At 43.0% G+C, this 21,386-nt stretch overlaps 1 protein-coding gene across 3 annotated transcripts in view; it reads left to right on the forward strand.

Moving 5' to 3' along the window:
- The window catches only part of tbc1d22a (TBC1 domain family, member 22a), a 171,060-nt gene that overhangs the window by 73,763 nt on the left and 75,911 nt on the right, over positions 1-21,386 (forward strand). For all 3 annotated transcript variants that reach the window (XR_014620559.1, XM_084330442.1, XM_084330443.1), the window contains one exon: positions 19,803-19,909. Coding sequence is in view for 2 of the 3 variants with exons in the window: in XM_084330442.1 (XP_084186568.1) it covers positions 19,803-19,909 (107 nt within the window). In the remaining variant the exon portion in view is untranslated. The remainder of the gene's footprint in view (positions 1-19,802; positions 19,910-21,386) is intronic.

Genomic DNA, 21,386 nt, shown 5'->3' on the forward strand with positions numbered 1-21,386 from the left:
CCGACTAGATACCGTTCGGTTAGACAATGCCTCATCATGTATTAAACTAAAAGTGAATAGTTGACTGGGTCATTTTGTAACGGTAGCTAAGCTAACGTTAGCTCAGGGAGACGCCGCCGACAGCTGAGCTCCCGTGTCCCGTCCCACTAGACTACTAGATCCGTGTTTACATGCGTGCGGTAGGGGCTGGCACGCCCACTGCGCGAAGCCTCCTAAATAACTTTTTCCAGTTCGCACATATCTATTATCTATGACTAATTCTATCTATTTTTAGGGGCAAATGCGAGTGAAATAGTCGCGCTGTGGTTACATGACGTCATTGGTATTTTAGAGCTGCACTACCGGTTTAGACGGTATAGTCAAAATCCATACCGTAGAGCAAATTCATACCGTTTATACCGTATACCGTTTATACCGTCCACCCCTAACTCCTACTCTATGCAACAACACAGGATTGCTTTTTGAGTTATATCTTACCCCAGCACGCAGTGAGTGTGTTGTAATGTGCATGTCCTTGTGCAAGTCTGTTGCTTCTCATAATGTCTTATGATTACTGAGTCTAAGTCTAAATAGTTTATTTTGTTGTGATTTGGTTTATTTCTTCTTCTCTAAGACGGCAGATTGCCACACTAATGACTTAATGGACTGATTTAGTCCCTAGCGTCTCTCTGGGAAGCGGTAGGACGATATATTTATACAAGCTGTGGAAGGAGAACAAAGATAATGTAGAAACAAACGGGACACTGTGGAAGGAGAACAAAGATAATGTAGAAAACAAACAGGACAATGGAAGGAGAACAAAGATAATGTAGAAAACACAGGACACTGGAAGGAGAACAAAGATAATGTAGAAAACAAACGGGACACTGTGGAAGGAGAACAAAGATAATGTAGAAACAAACAGGACACTGTGGAAGGAGAACAAAGATAATGTAGAAAACAAACGGGACACTGTGGAAGGAGAACAAAGATAATGTAGAAAACAAACAGGACACTGTGGAAGGAGAACAAAGATAATGTAGAAAACAAACAGGACACTGTGGAAGGAGAACAAAGATAATGTAGAAAACAAACAGGACACTGGAAGGAGAACAAATATAATGTAGAAAACAAACAGGACACTGTGGAAGGAGAACAAAGATAATGTAGAAAACAAACAGGACGCTGTGGAAGGAGAACAAAGATAATGTAGAAAAACAAACGGGACACTGTGGAAGGAGAACAAAGATAATGTAGAAAAACAAACAGGACGCTGTTGAAGGAGAACAACGATAATGTAGAAAACAAACAGGACACTGTGGAAGGAGAACAAAGATGATGTAGAAAACAAACAGGACACTGTGGAAGGAGAACAAAGATAATGTAGAAAACAAACAGGACACGGTGGAAGGAGAACAAAGATAATGTAGAAAACAAACAGGACGCTGTGGAAGGAGAACAAAGATAATGTAGAAAACAAACAGGACGCTGTGGAAGGAGAACAAAGATAATGTAGAAAACAAACAGGACGCTGTGGAAGGAGAACAAAGATAATGTAGAAAACAAACAGGACACTGGAAGGAGAACAAAGATAATGTAGAAAACAAACAGGACACTGTGGAAGGAGAACAAAGATAATGTAGAAAAAGCACACACAGACACATCTTGCCCACTCGGATGTGAATGTATAAAGGAAGTAAATGTACACATTTCCAGTCAAAATGTCTATTTTATATAGTTTCTTTGGTTTAACACTTGTTTCTCTTGTTTGACACCTAGGCAACCACATTCTTCCACCCCTGAACTGTTGCAAAGAACGGTGGGATCTGCTCAGCAGTCTTGAGTGCCAGCAATAACTTGTTCTCTCTGCTCCATGCTGCTTCCCACAGTGTCATACTGTAGCAGACTGGAGCCAATGCTAGGAAACACGGCTCTGCTGTGGCATCGCCATGGTTACGTGAGCGCTGCAGGGCTCCACAGTGCTGCGAGTGTTTCACTCGCATTTGTGACTAAAAATATACATGTGCCAGCCAGAAAATAATTGAGAGACACGTGTGCGAGTAAAGATGACATTCTACAAGCTGACAGTTCAATGATCCCTGCGGATTTAATTAATTAAATGAGCCTTCTTTGATATATTATCGTCCTAATGCATCAGCGACATGACACAAAGTTACAGCAGGTTAAGAGAAAAATATACCTTCATGGTTCACAATGTATTGACTATAGCCCAAGTCTGCCAAGAATGAAAGGTAGAATAGTTTTGCACACACACACACACACACACACACACACACACACACACACACACACACACACAATGTCATATATACACATACACTGTACGCACACATGCATACAGGCCACGCCATGGCATTATAGTGTGAAGAGTATATTGGCACAAGTATTAACATTTTCTGAGCTGGCAGTGGCCTCGCCTTACTTGTAAACAAGTCTGCCCCATATCTTAGGGCTAGTGGATCATTATGCATCTGTACACGGACAGATATGGTAACTATTAACTATTGATATCCATGTTTCACTTGATATGGATGACTTCCATATGTTGCCAACAGCTAGGGGGGCCGAGTGTTTGATGTGTGGGTCGAAGGATTGTGACGATGTAGATGATGCTGGTAGATCTGGTGAAGGCTGGATGTCCTCCAGCTGCTCCCACCAGGGTTTAGGCTCGGGTTCAGCCTCTGTTGACGTTCCCAGCTCGGCAGCCACACAGTTATGTGCACAGAAAATGGTTAACCCTTTCACTGCGACAACACGGATAAGGTTAACCCTTTCACTGCCACACAACATCATTGTTAACCCTTTCACTGCCACACTACAGAATGTTAATTCTTTACTATCACACTACCGACGGTAACATATTAGGGCTGACCTTCGAATTTCTTTTTGGAATTCGAAGCTTCGGGGCCGAGATTCGATTTGAATTCGAAGCTTCGAGATTAAAAAAAATATATATATAATTTTTTTTAAATGTATTTTTTAAATATTTGTGGGACTTGTACAGCACTTTGTTCAACTTGGTCAGTGCTGTAAAGTTTAAACCTTTTTAAATCTTAGACAAACAAAACACTTTGCTTTCATGAAATATTGTAAGCCGTCATTTGAGGCTTTATAAAATCAGCACAATGAACACAAATCTGTCAGTGCTGAGTCCGACCTCATCTTAAATAACAAACAGCATTGCTTGTTGTAGTTAACAAAGAGAGGCAGAGTTGATTTTGCAAAAAATATATATCATACCGTAATTCCTCTAATAGTAACCCCGGCTTGTATTTGTTTCAACTGTAGCGGATACCAGGCTTGTATTAGGAGGAGGCATGTATAAGAGAGAGGCCTATATTTCTAATTTTCAAACCGATCATAATGAATAAATCAACATTTTGTGTCAGTTTAAACCCAGTAAAATGTACTGGGTTCATTTATTGAAACCAAGTACTGTATGAAATACGGTAGTAAACAGTGCAATTACAGGAGGTCAAAAAAATTTAAATAGTGCAATCACAATACTGGTATAATAATAATAATAATAACTTCGTTTTATACAATTCTGAGGTAGGCTTACTCTCTTGGTAAACATTAACACCATACCATTATATGGTATTTACTGCACAGCCAGGCCAGCATATAACAACAATAACAAAATATACCCGGCTTGTATTAGGAGGCCGGCTTATAATTGCTTAGCTCAACAGCGCACCCGGTCATTAATAGAGACCCGGTTTTTAATTGAATACCGGTTACTATTAGAGGAATTACGGTATATATATTTTTTTTTAATAATACAATTTTATTTTCATATTTAAATCCCATGCCCATCGACCGAAGCTTCAAAGTATTTAAGACAGCCCTATAACATATACATATACATACACGTTCAATAACATCAGCATATTTACCCGACCATAGCAAGCATTCTTGGTCATTCATATCTCTCAGTTCCTTCCTTTGCTCAGAGAGCCCGTACTGAATTGTAACCATTCTGCAATCTTTTAATAAAGTTTTCAATCAATCAATCAATCAATTGGACACATTTATAGAAAAGCTTTTATTATAACATTCTTTGCAGTAAAATCATCATGCCTTGTTTGATCCTCCTGCGGAGCGCTTGTAGCCTTCTCGTGTAGCCCAATGGCGGACTTCCCGGAAGTAAAAAAAAAAACTAATAAGCGCTTGCCGATTAGTGGTAAGAAAGGCAGAGGTGGGTGCAAGCGGTGTGACGTAATTGGCAGAATCGACTTCGACTGTCAATCAAAATTGTTCTGTTGTGGTACCTGACATGACACATGCATTGCAAACTCAGATATTATGGGATAACACTGGAGAACATGGGGCTTTGTTTGAGAGAGATACAGTGTCTCTTAAAAACTCTTAAAACTCGAGACGTGTAGCCTATTTATTTATTTAAAGGTCCCGTGCATTATAAATGGCTTTTTTCCAGTGTTTAGCATTGTTTTATAGCAATAGGGTTAGTATCAATAGGTCTGTGTCTCTAATTACCATATTGGCGGATTGCTTTAATTCAGTTGAGACAATCTCTTCCTCCAGTGAATTAGGTAATTCTGATTTGACTCGCAATGCGACGTAGCAAGGAGCTGATGGAGCTGATTGTGATCTGATTGGCTCTATGGTTGTAGCACATAGTGTAACCCGACACTTCCTCAAACAGGTTTTGACTGCGAGGCAGAGAACGAGCGAGAGAGAGAGAGGGACAGTCTTCTCTCACACACATACGGAGCATTTACACAGGTGAACCTGTGTAAATGCTCCGTGCCTCCGTGTCTCTCTCTCTCTCTCTCTCTCTCTCTCTCTCTCTCTATCTCTCTATCTCTCTATCTCTCTCTCTCCCTCGCAGTCGGGAGCACTAGCATATCACTGTAATATCTGCGCATGCTCCCACGCGCACACCCGTATTCCGATCCGTACAATAATAATCACAGAGGTATATATTGTAATTTGAAACAAATTACCAATGCATTGTCCTGTGGGATTATGCCCCCTGCGGCGAAATGAATTAGTATCCCCCTCAATCTCTCTCTGTGCCAGTCGCAGACTGTGTGGATGACTGTCACTCAAAGTGCTTATGGGCGGAGCCAGGCCAACACAGCCTGAAATCCAAAGGGAGAAAAATTATGCTTTTGAGTACTTCATTAGAAATATAAAACAATGAAAAAATTAAAATACAAAAATTACAGATGTGTTCAATAGACTCACAGGAATTGTGTAAAGTTGCCCAAATAGTGCAAGGAATAGCAATGCACATCCCCTTTAATATTTATTAATTTAATTATTATTATTTTATTTGTTGCCATGCCTAAAATAATAGTCAAGCATAGGGCTAAAACGTTTTCTTAAACAAACAATAATATAATTTTCTGTTATACGAAAGAATGTTATAATAAAAAGCTTTTCTATACATTTGTCTGATTGATTGAAAACTTTATTAACAGATTTCAGAATGGGTACAGTACAGCTCAATATAACAACTGCTAAGACTGGAGGATGAAGACCAGAAAAATACTTTCAGCTTGTTTACATCAAGGTCCTCCATTTTCAATTCATCAAAACATTTAGAGACATACAGTAATATCTCAAAAAAATAAAAATAAATATTTACATTTTTTTTCAAATCTTTTGCCAGGGCACAAATATCGGTATCGGCCGATTGTGTTAGTTGAACTATCGGTATCGGTCGCACATTTTCATATCGGTGCATCCCTACCAGCAACCGAGTGAGTCTCCTTCTCATCACACTCTGAGTGGACAGGCTCACACAGAGTCAATTCAACCCGTTATTTACCTCTCCATATAGATGTGAATTGTGGGTACAAAGTGGCCAATCACTAGAGGAACACTTCGCAAGTTATTCAAACATCTCTCCACAGCACACCGATTAAAACATATCCAACGGCCCAAAGATATAGCAGACACATAGAATAGAATAGAAATACTTTAATCATCCCGAGGGAAATTTGGCACTACAAATCGCTCACATTAAACATTTAGGTAGACAAAACAAATCACGAATAAGAATAACAAAAAATTGCCTAATAATAAGGAATAAAATAAGCCTAAGAATAACATAATAATAAACTACGGTCCGGGATTCACATTTCACATTCACATTTCCTGTTATGTATGTACAATCTAATATAAAATATACAGTAAAAAATAGAGAGATCTACATTGACCGCCAGCAGCAGGGGGCGCTCATCCCCCTTCAGTGGATTCAATGGAAAAAGTTTTAGAATGCCAAATTTGCGAGTGCTTAAAATATATCTTATATTATAGCTATGGGTCTAATACACCCGTCGATTGTCAGTGAGTTGCTTCCAGTCAACATGCACAAAACAGATTGTTTTTTCATCCGTACATTTCCGTTTTATACCGTTTTTAATATGAGTATAGTTTTGGTGATTCTTAGTAATCACAGGAAAATACGTGATAATAGCGTTTTAGTGGAATACACTTATCACGTTGTAATTTTTCGCCTGATTATCGAATCTTCCTGAAATCAACGCTAGATTATCATTATTCATTATCATTCATATATCATATCATATATCATTATCTAGGCAGTAGAGGGTGGTGTTGACCGTCTGCCAGCTCAGACAGGGTCTGAAGTGTCCGCAGAGGCTGCAGCCATGAATTATGAATGGATATAGCGAATAAAATAAATAACTATCATAAAAACGAGTTTACTTGTTGTTGGCGCTCCACGGTTGGACGGCAATAACGAGTATACTCGATTTTGGCGCAGACTGCTTTAAGTGTACACTAAGTGTAATATTGACAGTTGTTTTAAATGTCAAAAAACATGTTCTGTTCCCTCTCAAATGAAGACCTTGTCTTTGAACCATGAATGAGACACACACAGACACACATAGACAGGCACACATACTGTAGACACACACAGACACACACATAGACAAACACAGACCCACACACCGCTATGTTCCACACCTCCAGTTGTGTATATTATTCCCACCTCTCATTTCACATATGCTGTCATTCTACTGGTGTCATGACACTCTTCTCTGTTGCTGCCTGCGTGTGTCCGTGTGTGTTTGTTTCTGTGTCGGTGCGACTCCCTCATCAGTTATTCACAGTTGACGTGACACGTCTCTGGAACGTGTTTGGCGCTCATTAGCGCTTGTGTTAGTGCACTAATTGGGCCGCGACAGGGAAAACCGATACGTTGTCTTCGACACTTGAAGCCGGGTGGGGTTTAGCGGGGTGTGGGCGAGGCGGTTTCCAAAGTATTGCATCTTTCACTCGGAATGTAGTATTCCAATTTTGAGTGTTGAGCCTGAAGGTGGTATCCTGTCATTTTGAAGTTAGAACCTAGATGGAAATTGTTTTAAAATCGGCATCCAAACGTATCAAGTCATTAGATTGATCGGTTTTAGCCTAACCATAGTTAATGATATTTGCCTTGTGTCCTATGATGTCATGACCTTGTATTGGGAAGTAATAATAATCCTGCTGGACGTCACTCACTTCACCATAATTGATAAATGACAGAGCATGAATAAAGACAATTATTATTCATAATACATGCATGAAGGCAATATGCAGCTGATCCAACATATTCAACGGCATATGAAAACAATACCATATTAGATAAGATTATTGAAATACAGTAGAATCAATAAACTAAAGGTAATGGCACCAGGCAAATTCGGTTTGCATCTTGGTATAACGTTAGCTAGCTAGATCGAGCAGTGCTCTGTAATGCCTGGGGTGAAAGGCTTGGTGATAGTAGCCTATATAAACTGTGGCTAACTCTGCACTGGCTTCCAATAACTCATAGAATTGATTTTAAGGTCCTTTTCCTGACATGTAAAGCTCTTAATGAGCAAGGCCCAAAATACATAGCAAATTCCCTAGTTAGTTATCTGCCCTCAAGAACGCTATGGTCATCCACTACAGGTTTACTAGACACACCCAGAAACCAAAAGAGGATAGGAAGTATGGCATTTGCCAACTATGCCCCAAAACTATGGAACACACTACCAACACACATCAGAAACGCCAGCTCCATACACATTTTTAAAGGAAAATTAAAAACGTACCTATACAGTCTAGCTTACAAATAGTGTACCATGCCTTATCTTATTGAAATGTTTTTATTATGTTTATATTTTTTATGTATTGATCTTTTACTGAAATGTTATTTTACTATACTTTGCCTATTGCCGTACTTTTATTACTGTTGTCTTATTAATGTGATGCTTTATTTTTAGTACCCGGAGCTGCTAACTGGCTAACGTTATGAGAGCTAACGTTGCTACCTGCTGTACCCGGAGCTGCTGGCTAGCTGACGTTATGAGAGCCAACACTGCTACGTACTGTACAAGTGCATTGGTTTAGTGCACTTCCTACTTCCGGTTGCTGCTAAACAAGTACAAGTGCATTGGTTTAGTGCACGTTATGAGAGCTAACGTTGCTACCTACTAGATATTGGTTTAGCATTGGTTTAGTGCACGTTATGAGAGCTAACGTCGCTACCTACTAGTTATTGGTCTAGTGCACTTCCTACTTCCAGTTGCTGCTAAACAAGTACAAGTGCATTGGTTTAGTGCATTTCCTACTTCCTAACTGGCTAACGTTATGAGACATAACACAAAGACGCTATGGCTTGGAAAAGCCTGATGGATCCATGAGGCTTGGATAAGCCTTGTGGACCCAACTCTTTAGATGAGGGAACGGGTACATACGCACACAATACGCGACCACTGATGGATCCGTAAGGCTTGGATAAGCCTTATGGACCCAACTCTTTAGATAAGGGAACGGGTACATACGCATACAATATGCGACCACTGATGGATCCATGGGGCTTGGATAAGCCTTATGGACCCAACTCTGACCACTAATAAAAACGTAACTACACTAGCGTTATAAGAGCTAACATTGCTACCTACTGTACAAGTGCATTGGTTTAGTGCATTTCCTACTTCCGGTTGCTACTGAACGGACATGTTTGTGCGGACCTGTTCTCCCAAACTGGTCAGCAAATGACTGTTTTCATTTTTACGTTATTATTATTATTATTATTATTATTATTATTATTATTATTATTATTATTATTATTATTATTATTATTATTATTATTATTATTATTATTATTATTATTATTATTATCATTATTATCATTATTATATTATTATTATTATTATTTTTTTTAAACATTGATCTCAATTGATCACTGTGACTTTATTGCTTTTATCGTTATATATGCCTATGTTTGTGTACAGCACTTTGAGCTACATGAAAGGTGCTTTATAAATACTTACTTACCTACTTACTTACTAAACAATGAAGACACTTTTATGCACTTTTGGTCATAGACCTGTAAACAAAATAAGCCATAATAACTTCAATCTGTTCGGATCCTTTGAATGAAACAAAAATGTAAACACTGACCTCGACGTTAGAAAAAGTAGCACTAGTGACGTGATATCACTGCGCTCATACAGGAGTGGTTAGGGGAAAAAAAATTCAGAGTATATCTGCTTAGAAAACGTAAATGTCTAATTCAATTATTCTTTATTTCTCCACGTGGTAAATACAGGTCACAACATGTTTACAGGAACGTTTTGGAGTTGTATTTTGATTGTATTTGGAATGTATTTCGTGACTGTAGGGAACTCGGGTAAATGTATGACCCACTTCCAGTGATGAAGCTAAGCTAGGCTAACGGTGCGGGCGTTCCCTAAGCCTAATGCATGCACAGAGATGACAAAGGTATGTATGTTCTTGTCTAACTCCAGGGAAGATGGCAAATAAGCAAATTTCCCAAAATGTTGGAGTTTTCCTTTAAGAAATTACTAATGTGTATGGGAAGTGACAAAAAAGGTAATGGTAAGGGTAACGCTTAAAATGTATTATTGCAGCGGCAAAAGGCGCAGTGAAAATTTGTGGGTGCACCTAGATTATGTGCTGGTGCACCTAAATGAAAAAATTAGGCGCACTGGTTCAACCAATGTAAAAAGTTAGTCTGGAGCCCTGGAGCTATATTATAGTTATTATTATTAACTCTGCTGTTAACACTATGGGTGCTGGCCAGAAATCCGGAAAATGACTGTGGATTGCCAGTGCTATTTGTCTATGGAGAAATTCCCCTTCTTTGCAGGGCTATAACTTTTTAAATTCTATTGCTACATTGCCATTATTAGGGCCCATTCAAAGTCCTATATGTATTGTTCATTGTGTAGCAACGTTAAACTTTTTCATTCACATATTCATAGTAAAGTATGGTCTAATGTATAAGTATGTTTTCATCTCTTTCTGCAGCTTTCTCCAGAACGTGATATATAGCCCCAAATGCATTATATTGATGATGAAATACAGTTTGATGGCAATCGGGGCGATATAAAAAATTTCAATTGGACGTACTTCTAGAATGATCTACGTATGATCTGATGATGGGCGGGGGATCGTTTATAATTCCGTGGGCAGCGTTATATCATTAATCTAGTGTGGGTGATATGTTCATCATAACAGTTTATATGGAATACGATAAAAAATAACGCTGAATCTTACCGTATCCTCCTCGCGCCGTTGGGCGATGAGCGTGGAACAGTCATTTACCTATTATGGTATGTAGAAATATCGGGTCCATTTCCAGCTTGTATAATAGTATATATGTCCAAATCATGTTGTTTATCGAGTTATTGGCAATCGATCGCTATGTATTGTGTCGAGATCGAGTCCCGGTAGCCAAACAGAGTGCCCGGAAGTAATACGGCCGACCAGCACAACCTCCATAGCACTTCCTGTTTGGCGATTGCGCCGATCGGCCACCAGATGGCGCTCCTGAACCGCCAGAGACCTCAGTGGGTCCTCCTGGTGGATCTCAGGCCAGCAGAGGGGAAATATGAATCCGATCGCAGATTTTTGAAATATTGATATAAGGACGCTGTAAAGCGTCCTCCGGCAACTTGAGCATGGCCGGGAATGACGCTTTTAAGCGTTTTCCGGCAGTCAAAGTGTTAAGAGCTGGCCTTCAGACAGACATGCTCCTTCAGACAGACACACTCCTTCAGACAGACACACTCCTTCAGACAGACAGACAGACACGCTCCTTCAGACAGACATGCTCCTTCAGACAGACACACTCCTTCAGACAGACACACTCCTTCAGACAGACAGACAGACACGCTCCTTCAGACAGACATGCTCCTTCAGACAGACACACTCCTTCAGACAGACACACTCCTTCAGACAGACACGCTCCTTCAGACAGACATGCTCCTTCAGACAGACACACTCCTTCAGACAGACACGCTCCTTCAGACAGACATGCTCCTTCAGACAGACACACTCCTTCAGACAGACACACTCCTTCAGACAGACACACTCCTTCAGACAGACACGCTCCTTCAGACAGACACGCTCCTTCAGACAGACAGACAGACAGACAGACAGACACACTCCTTCAGACAGACACACTCCTTCAGACAGACACACTCCTTCAGACAGACACGCTCCTTCAGACAGACACGCTCCTTCAGACAGACAGACAGACAGACAGACACACTCCTTCAGACAGACACACTCCTTCAGACAGACACACTCCTTCAGACAGACACGCTCCTTCAGACAGACACACTCCTTCAGACAGACACACGCCTTCAGACAGACACACCCCTTCAGACAGACACGCTCCTTCAGACAGACACGCTCCTTCAGACAGACACACCCCTTCAGACAGACACGCTCCTTCAGACAGACAGACAGACACGCTACTTCAGACAGACAGACGCCTTCAGACAGACACGCTCCTTCAGACAGACAGACAGACACGCTCCTTCAGACAGACAGACAGACAGACACGCTCCTTCAGACAGACAGACAGACAGACATGCTCCTTCAGACAGACATACATGCTCCTTCAGACAGACAGACACGCTCCTTCAGACAGACAGACATGCTCCTTCAGACAGACAGACATGCTCCTTCAGACAGACATACATGCTCCTTCAGACAGACAGACACGCTCCTTCAGACAGACAGACATGCTCCTTCAGACAGACACGCTCCTTCAGATAGACAGACACGCTCCTTCAGACAGACAGACACGCTCCTTCAGACAGACAGACATGCTCCTTCAGACAGACAGACAGGCTCCTTCAGACAGACAGACACGCCTTCAGACAGACAGACACGCCTTCAGACAGACAGGCTCCTTCAGACAGACAGACACGCCTTCAGACAGACAGACAGACAGACACGCTCCTTCAGACAGACACACGCCTTCAGACAGACAGGCACACGCCTTCAGACAGACAGGCGCCTTCAGACAGACAGACACGCTCCTTCAGACAGACAGACAGACACGCTCCTTCAGACAGACAGACAGACACCTTCAGACAGACACACGCCTTCAGACAGACAGACGGGCACCTTCAGACAGACAGGCACCTTCAGACAGACAGGCACCTTCAGACAGACAGGCACCTTCAGACAGACAGACAGGCACCTTCAGACAGACAGACAGGCACCTTCAGACAGACAGGCACCTTCAGACAGACAGGCACCTTCAGACAGACAGGCACCTTCAGACAGACAGGCTCCTTCAGACAGACAGGCTCCTTCAGACAGACAGGCTCCTTCAGACAGACATGCACCTTCAGACAGACAGGCGCCTTCAGACAGACAGACAGACATGCACACGCCTTCAGACAGACAGACAGACAGGCACACGCCTTCAGACAGACAGACAGACAGACAGACAGACGCCTGCCTTCAGACAGACAGACACACGCCTTCAGACAGACAGACATACAGACAGACAGACATACAGACAGACAGACAGACAGACAGACAGACAGACAGACAGACACCTGCCTTCAGACAGACAGACATACAGACAGACAGACAGACAGACAGACACCTGCCTTCAGACAGACAGACAGACAGACAGACAGACACCTGCCTTCAGACAGACAGACAGACAGACAGACAGACACCTGCCTTCAGACAGACAGACAGACAGACGCCTTCAGACAGCATCTATATCAAACCAGTTCAGGAACAGTCTCCAGGACAGCCGCTGCCAACACTCTATAATGAACGCAACAGAGGTGACTATGTTGAATATTCTGAGATTAACTAAACATCAGTTGGCATTTTACAAGCCGTCACTTAACAGCCTCTTACAACGCTTAACGTTTGTCCTAGAGGGGAAGGGAATGTGTGGGGTTGCTAACAGAATGATCCATGATTAAAACATATCTCCTCTGATCTACACTGGCAACTGCGATGTGCTCATGATTAATACAAACCAACAGAAGCTTGTCACACGAGTACATCTGTACTGCCTGTTGCTGCACTTCATGCACACACACACACATACACACACACACACACTACATGATTACATCAGTTCATCATTGTACATCACATTACTGCATTGCCTAAAGTCACTGAGGGCAGATGGCAACGCTGGCATGAGCTTCTGTCAGAGCGTGTGTGTGTGTGTGTGTGAATGTGTGTGTGTCTGTCTGCCTGTCTGTGTGTGTGTGTTCAGTCTCTGGAGGTGTAACCCCAGCTCACTGTGCCAACCGCTCCCAGCTGGCAGGGCCCACGGTCGCTCTCCACAGACGGGCTGCTTGAGCATCGGGGCCAAACAGGAAACCTGCCCCGAGCCCACAGGAAGCTGGCTCTACTAAACCAATAGGATGGGAGGAAGGTGGCGAGTGAGTTGGCACACTCCTCCCACACAGAGCTGCCTGTATATCAAGGAGAAAACGAGCTGCATCTTAGGGAAAGTGCAGATGAGAGAAACGAGTTCTAGACTGTAACTGTGCCTGTCTAGAATGAACGGGTAAGATGGTTAGAGACCAGGCGAGATGGAAGACGGTTATCCCATGATTTCTGACGTAATGTACTGTTTTATATCTATTACTCATTCACATCTCCCAATCCCCCTATTGGTGCAGGGACTTGAACCAGCGACCTTGCAGTCACAAGCCGCCTTCTCTACCCTTTCTAGATTACACACTGATCAATGTAGATCATTGTGCCTTTATGGTGAGATCTCTCTCTGTCTCTGTTTCTCTCTCTCGCTCTCTCTGTGTGTGTGTGTGTGTGTGTGTGTGTGTGTGTGTGTGTGTGTCAGTACCTTTGGTGATCACAGGGGGCAGTGTTGGCTTGTGTTGCAGATGCCACCTCTTCTCTCTCTCTGGGTCTCGTTATCCAGATGAAATCTGCCCACTTCCAATTCAGCTGCGGGTCACTTGGAACAGGCTTTTCCTAATGTGCTGGAGTGTCAAGGTTTTAGGTTTGTAGTCTGGTCCCAAGATGAGGTTTAGATTGGGAACCAGGTCCAAGACAGAAACTGAGGAAGAAGAGAGATTGTTCACCAGCCCCAATCCATCATTTGTTTTGGACCGTATTGCATGTGAGGGATTCACTGTACATTCAGTACATTGTTGACGAGTTTGATGTCGATTAAATAAACTATCTGCCACTTTGTAGATCTAAATATAGATCTGTTTACAAACATTACCAAGCTAAAAAAATTAAAACAGCACATGTATCTGTTGTCCAGTCAATCAACTAGAGAATGAAAACGATGAAAGATTTACACTCTCACGTCTTATTTTTCTTTGTGGTGGAGCGGTCCATTTGTTTATGTTTAGAAGCTTAGGGCTGTTTCCAGCTCTTCTTCTAGTCGTCATCGTCCCCTCTCCCCTGGACGCACCTGGATGCTCCCCACGTTTTGGTTTGATGACGAGAATAAATCATATCGCATTGAAAAATTGCAAATCAACCACAGAGCCTTGTTATAATACCGTGTGGACGGAGTTGACCTAACCAGGTGTCTGATGATCAAGAATCAAGAGGTTTATTTGTCACATACATACCAGGGCATACAGTGAAATGCGGGTGGTCATGCCCGCATTGATTGTGCAAAATACAATAATAAAAATAGGCATAGAAAAAATTTAATAGGTAAGACACAAGATATGCATGGTAAAAAAGACATTCCTATATACATGGTTCCTATATACACTACTATACAATTTACAATTATTAACTCTTAACACATCTGGCGCCAATAACGTCGTACAACGTGTTTCAAGGTCATGCTAATTCTGCTATTCCACGGCGTACAACGTTATTGAGATCATATTTCATTTTTTCGCCATGGTATTCAGAATTCCCTCACCCAGCCTCGGCTGCTACAGTGGGAGCCTGCACAACTCTGCAACGCTTCAATACTGCCGCCTGGTGGATGATCGGCGAGTTACAACCGGAAATGGATCTCTGGAGATCTCCGTGCATCTGGCAAATGCGTCCGGCACTCACATATTGTTGCGGGACTCTAGACACACATCCGTGTATATCGATTGCTGCCATAACTCAATAATCGATATGATTTGGGCGTTTATTATTATTATACAAACCGGAAATGGATCTAGTAGGTCGCCGTCAAAATTATATGCAGGATCTTTTTCCTCCAGTCTCATCGGCGAACGGTAAGAGGACGCTGACGTCATTTTCAGCGTGTTTTTCAGCGTGTTTGTTTATTATTATTAATGCAAACTGCTCTGATCAATATATCACCCATACTACATAAAGCATTTACTGACGATCACGGAATTATAAACGACCCCCCCCCCCCGTTCATCCGCGCATGATAAGTCATAACGTTTAGGATCATGTACAGTTGAAATTTTTTATATAGCGTGTATCGCCAACAAACGGCAGTTGATAATCTATATATGCGTTTATGCCTATAACTCACCTTCTAGGAATTACTGCAGAAAACGATAAAAACATATTTATATTCTAGACAGTATTTTCGTATGAATCTCTCTCTCTCGCTCTCTCTCGTGCTCTCTCTTGCTCTCTCTTGCTCTCTCTCTCTCTTTCTCTCTCTATCTCTCTCTCTCTCTCTTTCTCTCTCTCTCGCGCTCTCTCTCGCTCTCTCTCGTGCTCTCTCTTGCTCTCTCTCTCTATCTCTCTCTCCCCCCCCCCCCCCCTTCTCGCTGTCTCCACACACTGAGAACATACCTCTGTCAACTCCTAAAGTCGGGGTGAAGTGAAAATGTATGTGTTTCCAGTTTGTCACACCACAGACATTTGTGTTATTAATAGCCACACAAGCACATTTGAATGATTAAAAACAGGAGTAACTATTATAAAGCCCGGCTCGTCGGGCTGCTCGGAACGTCTCTCACAAACAGGAGTAACTATTATAAAGCCCGGCTGGTCGGGCTGCTCGGACCGTCTCTCACAGGTGTGGAAACAGGAGTAACTATTATAAAGCCCGGCTCGTCGGGCTGCTCGGACCGTCTCTCACAAACAGGAGTAACTATTATAAAGCCCGGCTCGTCGGGCTGCTCGGACCGTCTCTCACAAACAGGAGTAACTATTGTAAAGCCCGGCTCGTCGGGCTGCTCGGACCGTCTCTCACAAACAGAAGTAACTATTATAAAGCCCGGCTCGTCGGGCTGCTCGGACCGTCTCTCACAGGTGTGGACGTGTGTTCAGATCACGCTTGATTCAGCTCCAGTGCCATTTTATTTTTCCATTCAATCACTAAAAGGTTTTGCTATAAACTACCAAATCTATCAAATAGACCCTACTTAGTTAGAAAGCTTTCCTGGTGTGTATAGTGTGTGTGCGTGTGCGTGCATGAAGCTGTGATGGTGTGTGTGTGTGCGTGCGTGAAGCTGTGATGGTGTGTGTGCGTGCATGAAGCTGTGAGAGTTGTTGTGGAATATTTGAAATTAGCCAAACGGTGAAACTGTAGAAATTCAGGTCAAGCTATTTCAAATGAAAGTTGTTTATTTTCTGTGGCTACAGAAAGTATCCTCAGTTTTCAGACGGAGACGAGACAAGTGATTGTACGAGCGTCTGACCAGAAAGTGAGCAAGAGGTCTGGTCAGACTTTATTAAATACACCAGTTTGGAACGACAAAATGGAAAACAAAGTTGGGTTTAGGGGGTTTTGTTGTATCTTGACACAAGATTGAAAAGGACAAGATGTGCTTTTCTGGAAATATGTCCTTGTTGTTTTAAGAACACTGTTAGACTGTCGCCCTAGTGTCTGAGTAGCTGTATACTAGTTAACTATACTAACTAGTCAAGGCTGTACAGTGAATATGTATTTAACAGAGAACACATGACGTTTTCTATAACATGCCGTCTGTACACTAGAGTGCGCTAATAAGCTGTACAAATAATTGTTATAGGACGAAACATGTAATATTTTCCATAACTGTGTGTGTGTGTGCGTGTGCGTGTATGTAGGCGCGTGCATGACACTGTGCGTGTGTGTCCTGTCCTGCTCCAGGTCCATTATGCCTAATGTGCACCTGTTACCACCAGGTGGCAGTAAGTCACTATATTTAGGACTATAAGTGAAACCTCCGTGATCATGACCCTCGTAGGACGTAGCCGTGGCAACTCTTTGCTAGGAAATACAGCCAGCATGCAAACAGTGTTGGTTATCTTGCGTATGCCATTATAGCACATCGGCGATGCTCTGGTGACATCATCAAACAAGTGGTGCGTGGGTTTATTGCCACTCGTGAGCGCTAGGGATGGGTACCTTTCACATTTGAACCGATACCGGTACCCAACGGTACCTTTTTTCGGTACTTTAGTCTCAAGAAATTTAATTTACCTACCTCAGTCGTAAAAAAAAATATCCAAACTTCAAATAACTACAATTTCGACAGTTTTCGGCTTGTCATTGCTCCGACTGCTTTGTTGTTGAATCAAGTCAAATCCTAGGTAAGCATATATTGTGCGTGTGAACGTTGACATAAAAAGAAAAAAGTAAAAAAAAAATTAAAAAAGAATTAATAAAGATTTCGATTCGATACTCGGTAGTACTGACGTGTTTCGGTTCGGTACCTCAAAAGTACCGAATTCGGTACCCATCCCTAGTGAGCGCTGCGTTCAGAACGTCACCCTGTCGGACTAGACCATCTAGCCAGTGGTAGCAAGCGAACAGGCTAAACATGATATCATTTAATTTGATTAACCTTTATTTACCCAGGGTGCTGTAGGTTCGCTGAGCGGGTGCTCTTTTATCAGGAACGCCCTGCTTCACATTCACACTGTTCCATTCACACCTGCGAGCCGCCCAGTACAACCACAGTCTGACACCTGGGAGCCGCCCAGTACAACCACAGTCTGACACCTGGGAGCCGCCCAGTACAACCACAGTCTGACACCCGGGAGCTGCCCAGTACAACCACAGTCTGACACCTGGGAGCTGCCCAGTACAACCACAGTCTGACACCTGGGAGCTGCTGCCCAGTACAACCACAGTCTGACACCTGGGAGCTGCCCAGTACAACCACAGTCTGACACCTGGGAGCCGCCCAGTACAACCACAGTCTGACACATGGGAGCCGCCCAGTACAACCACAGTCTGACACCTGGGAGCTGCCCAGTACAACCACAGTCTGACACCTGGGAGCTGCCCAGTACAACCACAGTCTGACACCTGGGAGCTGCCCAGTACAACCACAGTCTGACACCTGGGAGCCGCCCAGTACAACCACAGTCTGACACCTGGGAGCTGCCCAGTACAACCACAGTCTGACACCTGGGAGCTGCCCAGTACAACCACAGTCTGACACCTGGGAGCCGCCCAGTACAACCACAGTCGGACACCGTTGGCCACTGAGCAACTCCACTGGAGCAGTTGGGGGTTAAGTGCCTTGCTCAACGACACTTCAGCGGTTGGTGTTAAGGGGATAGGAGAGAGTTATTATTAATTCACTTCCCCAGCCCAGATTGTTTTCCTGCCGGTCCGGGGGATCGAACCAGCGACCTTCCGGTCACAAACCCGCTTCTCTAACCATCAGGCCACCACTGCCCCACATGATGGCAAGCTAGCAGCCACTCGGCAGTCATTGTGTGTTCGCCTCATCCTGTTTCAATCGGCCAGAACAGTGACTCTCTTCATGATTTTGATCACCAAGCACTTTCGTGGTGAGGATCGGCTGGATCTGTTACAGGCAGCCCTGGGGAGAGAAGCCGCTGGTAAGACGATCCTTTTATTGTTCATGGCAACTTGCGGACAGTTGATGGCCAATGGTGTTGGAAAGCAATTGCTTAATAATATACAGTAACTTGATGCACTAACAAAACAAATGGACTCTTTAACACTAAGAAGCTTGGCTTATGCCGCACATGCTTGTGTTTCAACATGTTGCTGTGATGCAACACTACACGAGTATTGAGTTTTGATTCTGCACTTGATTCTGTTTTCTTGCTCTACGGTGCAGTTTGAGAGGCTCTCTTGTTGCTGCCGGAGTCTTGTGATGTTTTAGCTGCTGACCCAGTTTACCCTCTGGGATTAAGAACCTTGTTATCTTTAAGCACTCTGTGCACTCTTCACACCTACACACCTACACACACACACACACACACACACACACACACACACACACACACACACACACACACACACACTATCTCTCTCTCTTTCACCCTCCCTTATCCCCTGTTCTGTTCATCCTTTCAAAACACTGGGCTCTTTGCACCCCTGCTGTGACAACTAAACCTGAATCATTCACTCATCTCTCTCTCTCTCTCTCTCTCTCTCTCTCTCTCTCTCTCTCTCTCTCTCTCTCTCTCTCTCTCTCTCACTCCATCTGACTCTCTCTCTCTCACTCCATCTGACTCTCTCTCGCTCTCTCTCTCTCGCTCTCTCTCCTCTCCTCTCTCCTCTTTCCTCTCTCCTCTCCTCTCTCCTCTCCTCTCTTCTCTCTTCTCTCTTCTCTCTTCTCTCTTCTCTCCTCTCCTCTCTCTCTCTCTGTGTGTAGAAGAGGAGGTAGAGAACTTTGATGTCTCCAGTCTGCACGAAGAGTCTCTGAGGAACATTGAGGCTGACAGCTTCTGGTGCATGAGCAAACTACTGGACGGCATCCAGGTAACGTGTGTGTGTGTGTGTGTGTGAGATGATATCTAAAAGTAAAGAAGCCTATTAACCAACACTTGATTGATTGATTGAACACTTTATTAACTGATTGCAGAATGGGTACAATACAGTACGGCTCAATACACACAATTTCTAAGGGGATGCAGACCAGAGAAAGACTTTCGTCTCGTTTACATCAGGGTCCCCCATTTTCAATTCATCATAACATATATGACACACACAGGGGAGGAAACTAACTTTTTGGCTTACCAGCCAACTGGCGAGTATCTGATTTTTTTTACCAGACAAACTGATTTTTTACCAGCCAAAAAAAATCGCTAATTGTGATAATTACTTCTTTGTATGTCTTCGTCTAAATTGATTTCCAATCATAGTAAAAATCACACCGTGTCTCTACTCTTTAAAATATCATTAGCATAAAACATTAATAACAGTCTCTACTCTTCACAATATTATCATACAACATGTATTAATCACACTGTCTCTACTCTTCAAAATATTAGGATATCACATATTAACATGAAAGAGGGAACTATTCTGGACTGGGTTGGGCTGAACTAGGCAGTGAAATATGCTGGGCTGGGCTGGACTAGGTTGGGCTGGTCTAGGTTGGACTGAGTTGGGCAGTGAAAGAACCAAGCATTTCACTGTAATGTAATAGCTAAATAAAACAACTTGACTTGTTACATTTGCACTCTGGTTGTATGCCAAATGTATTCTGGTTGTACTGTACTTGTGCTGTAAGATGACAATACATTGGAACCAAATCGACAACGCTAGGGGTTCAGCAGGTGTATTCTGAATGCCAAGTATGACAACATCACCGTTGTGAAGGGCATATGGGCGAGTGGTGATATGGGGGGAAACCCGGTAATAATAAAATGTCACTCGGCTGCATTTAAGCAAAGCCGCCCAATATAGTCCACTATGTTGAACGCGCGTTATGGTAGCTTGTTACATGCTAGGTAGCTAGCCGGCTAATGCTGGTTGACTTGTCATTCTCATCCGACTCGAAGGAGACGCGTCGCATGCTGTTGTTCGCCCCCATGTCAGACCGCACTGATATCCGAAAGCGACGACTCTACATGCAATTATTTTCATCCACTGATGTGTTTTTGTCTAAGTTTGTCTACGTTGTCAAGCCGGTGGCAGGAGTCTGTAGGTCCGCGCGCAGTGATCTATCCACTTCCCCTAGATGGGCGGAATCTTCTAGAAAATGAGTGTTCATTGGAGGAGCTTAGAGCGCATCTGTACAACGATGATGTTCATTGGTTATGGTTGGATTATTATGAGGCGCAAATGGGAGGAATCAAGGGGGGAGTCAGAGTTCGGCTTGTGCCAGTGAGCGAATCAGCAGATTGCAGAATGATTTTTTTTGTTTTGTTTTGTAAAGACTGGCGAGTGCTCTTCATGAATTACTCGCCAAACGTAAAAAATACTCGCATTTGGCGAGTAAAGTGGCCTAATT

This window comes from Notolepis coatsorum (genome assembly GCF_963971535.1).
Source record: "Notolepis coatsorum genome assembly, chromosome: 15".
Taxonomy (NCBI): Eukaryota; Metazoa; Chordata; class Actinopteri; order Aulopiformes; family Paralepididae; genus Notolepis; species Notolepis coatsorum.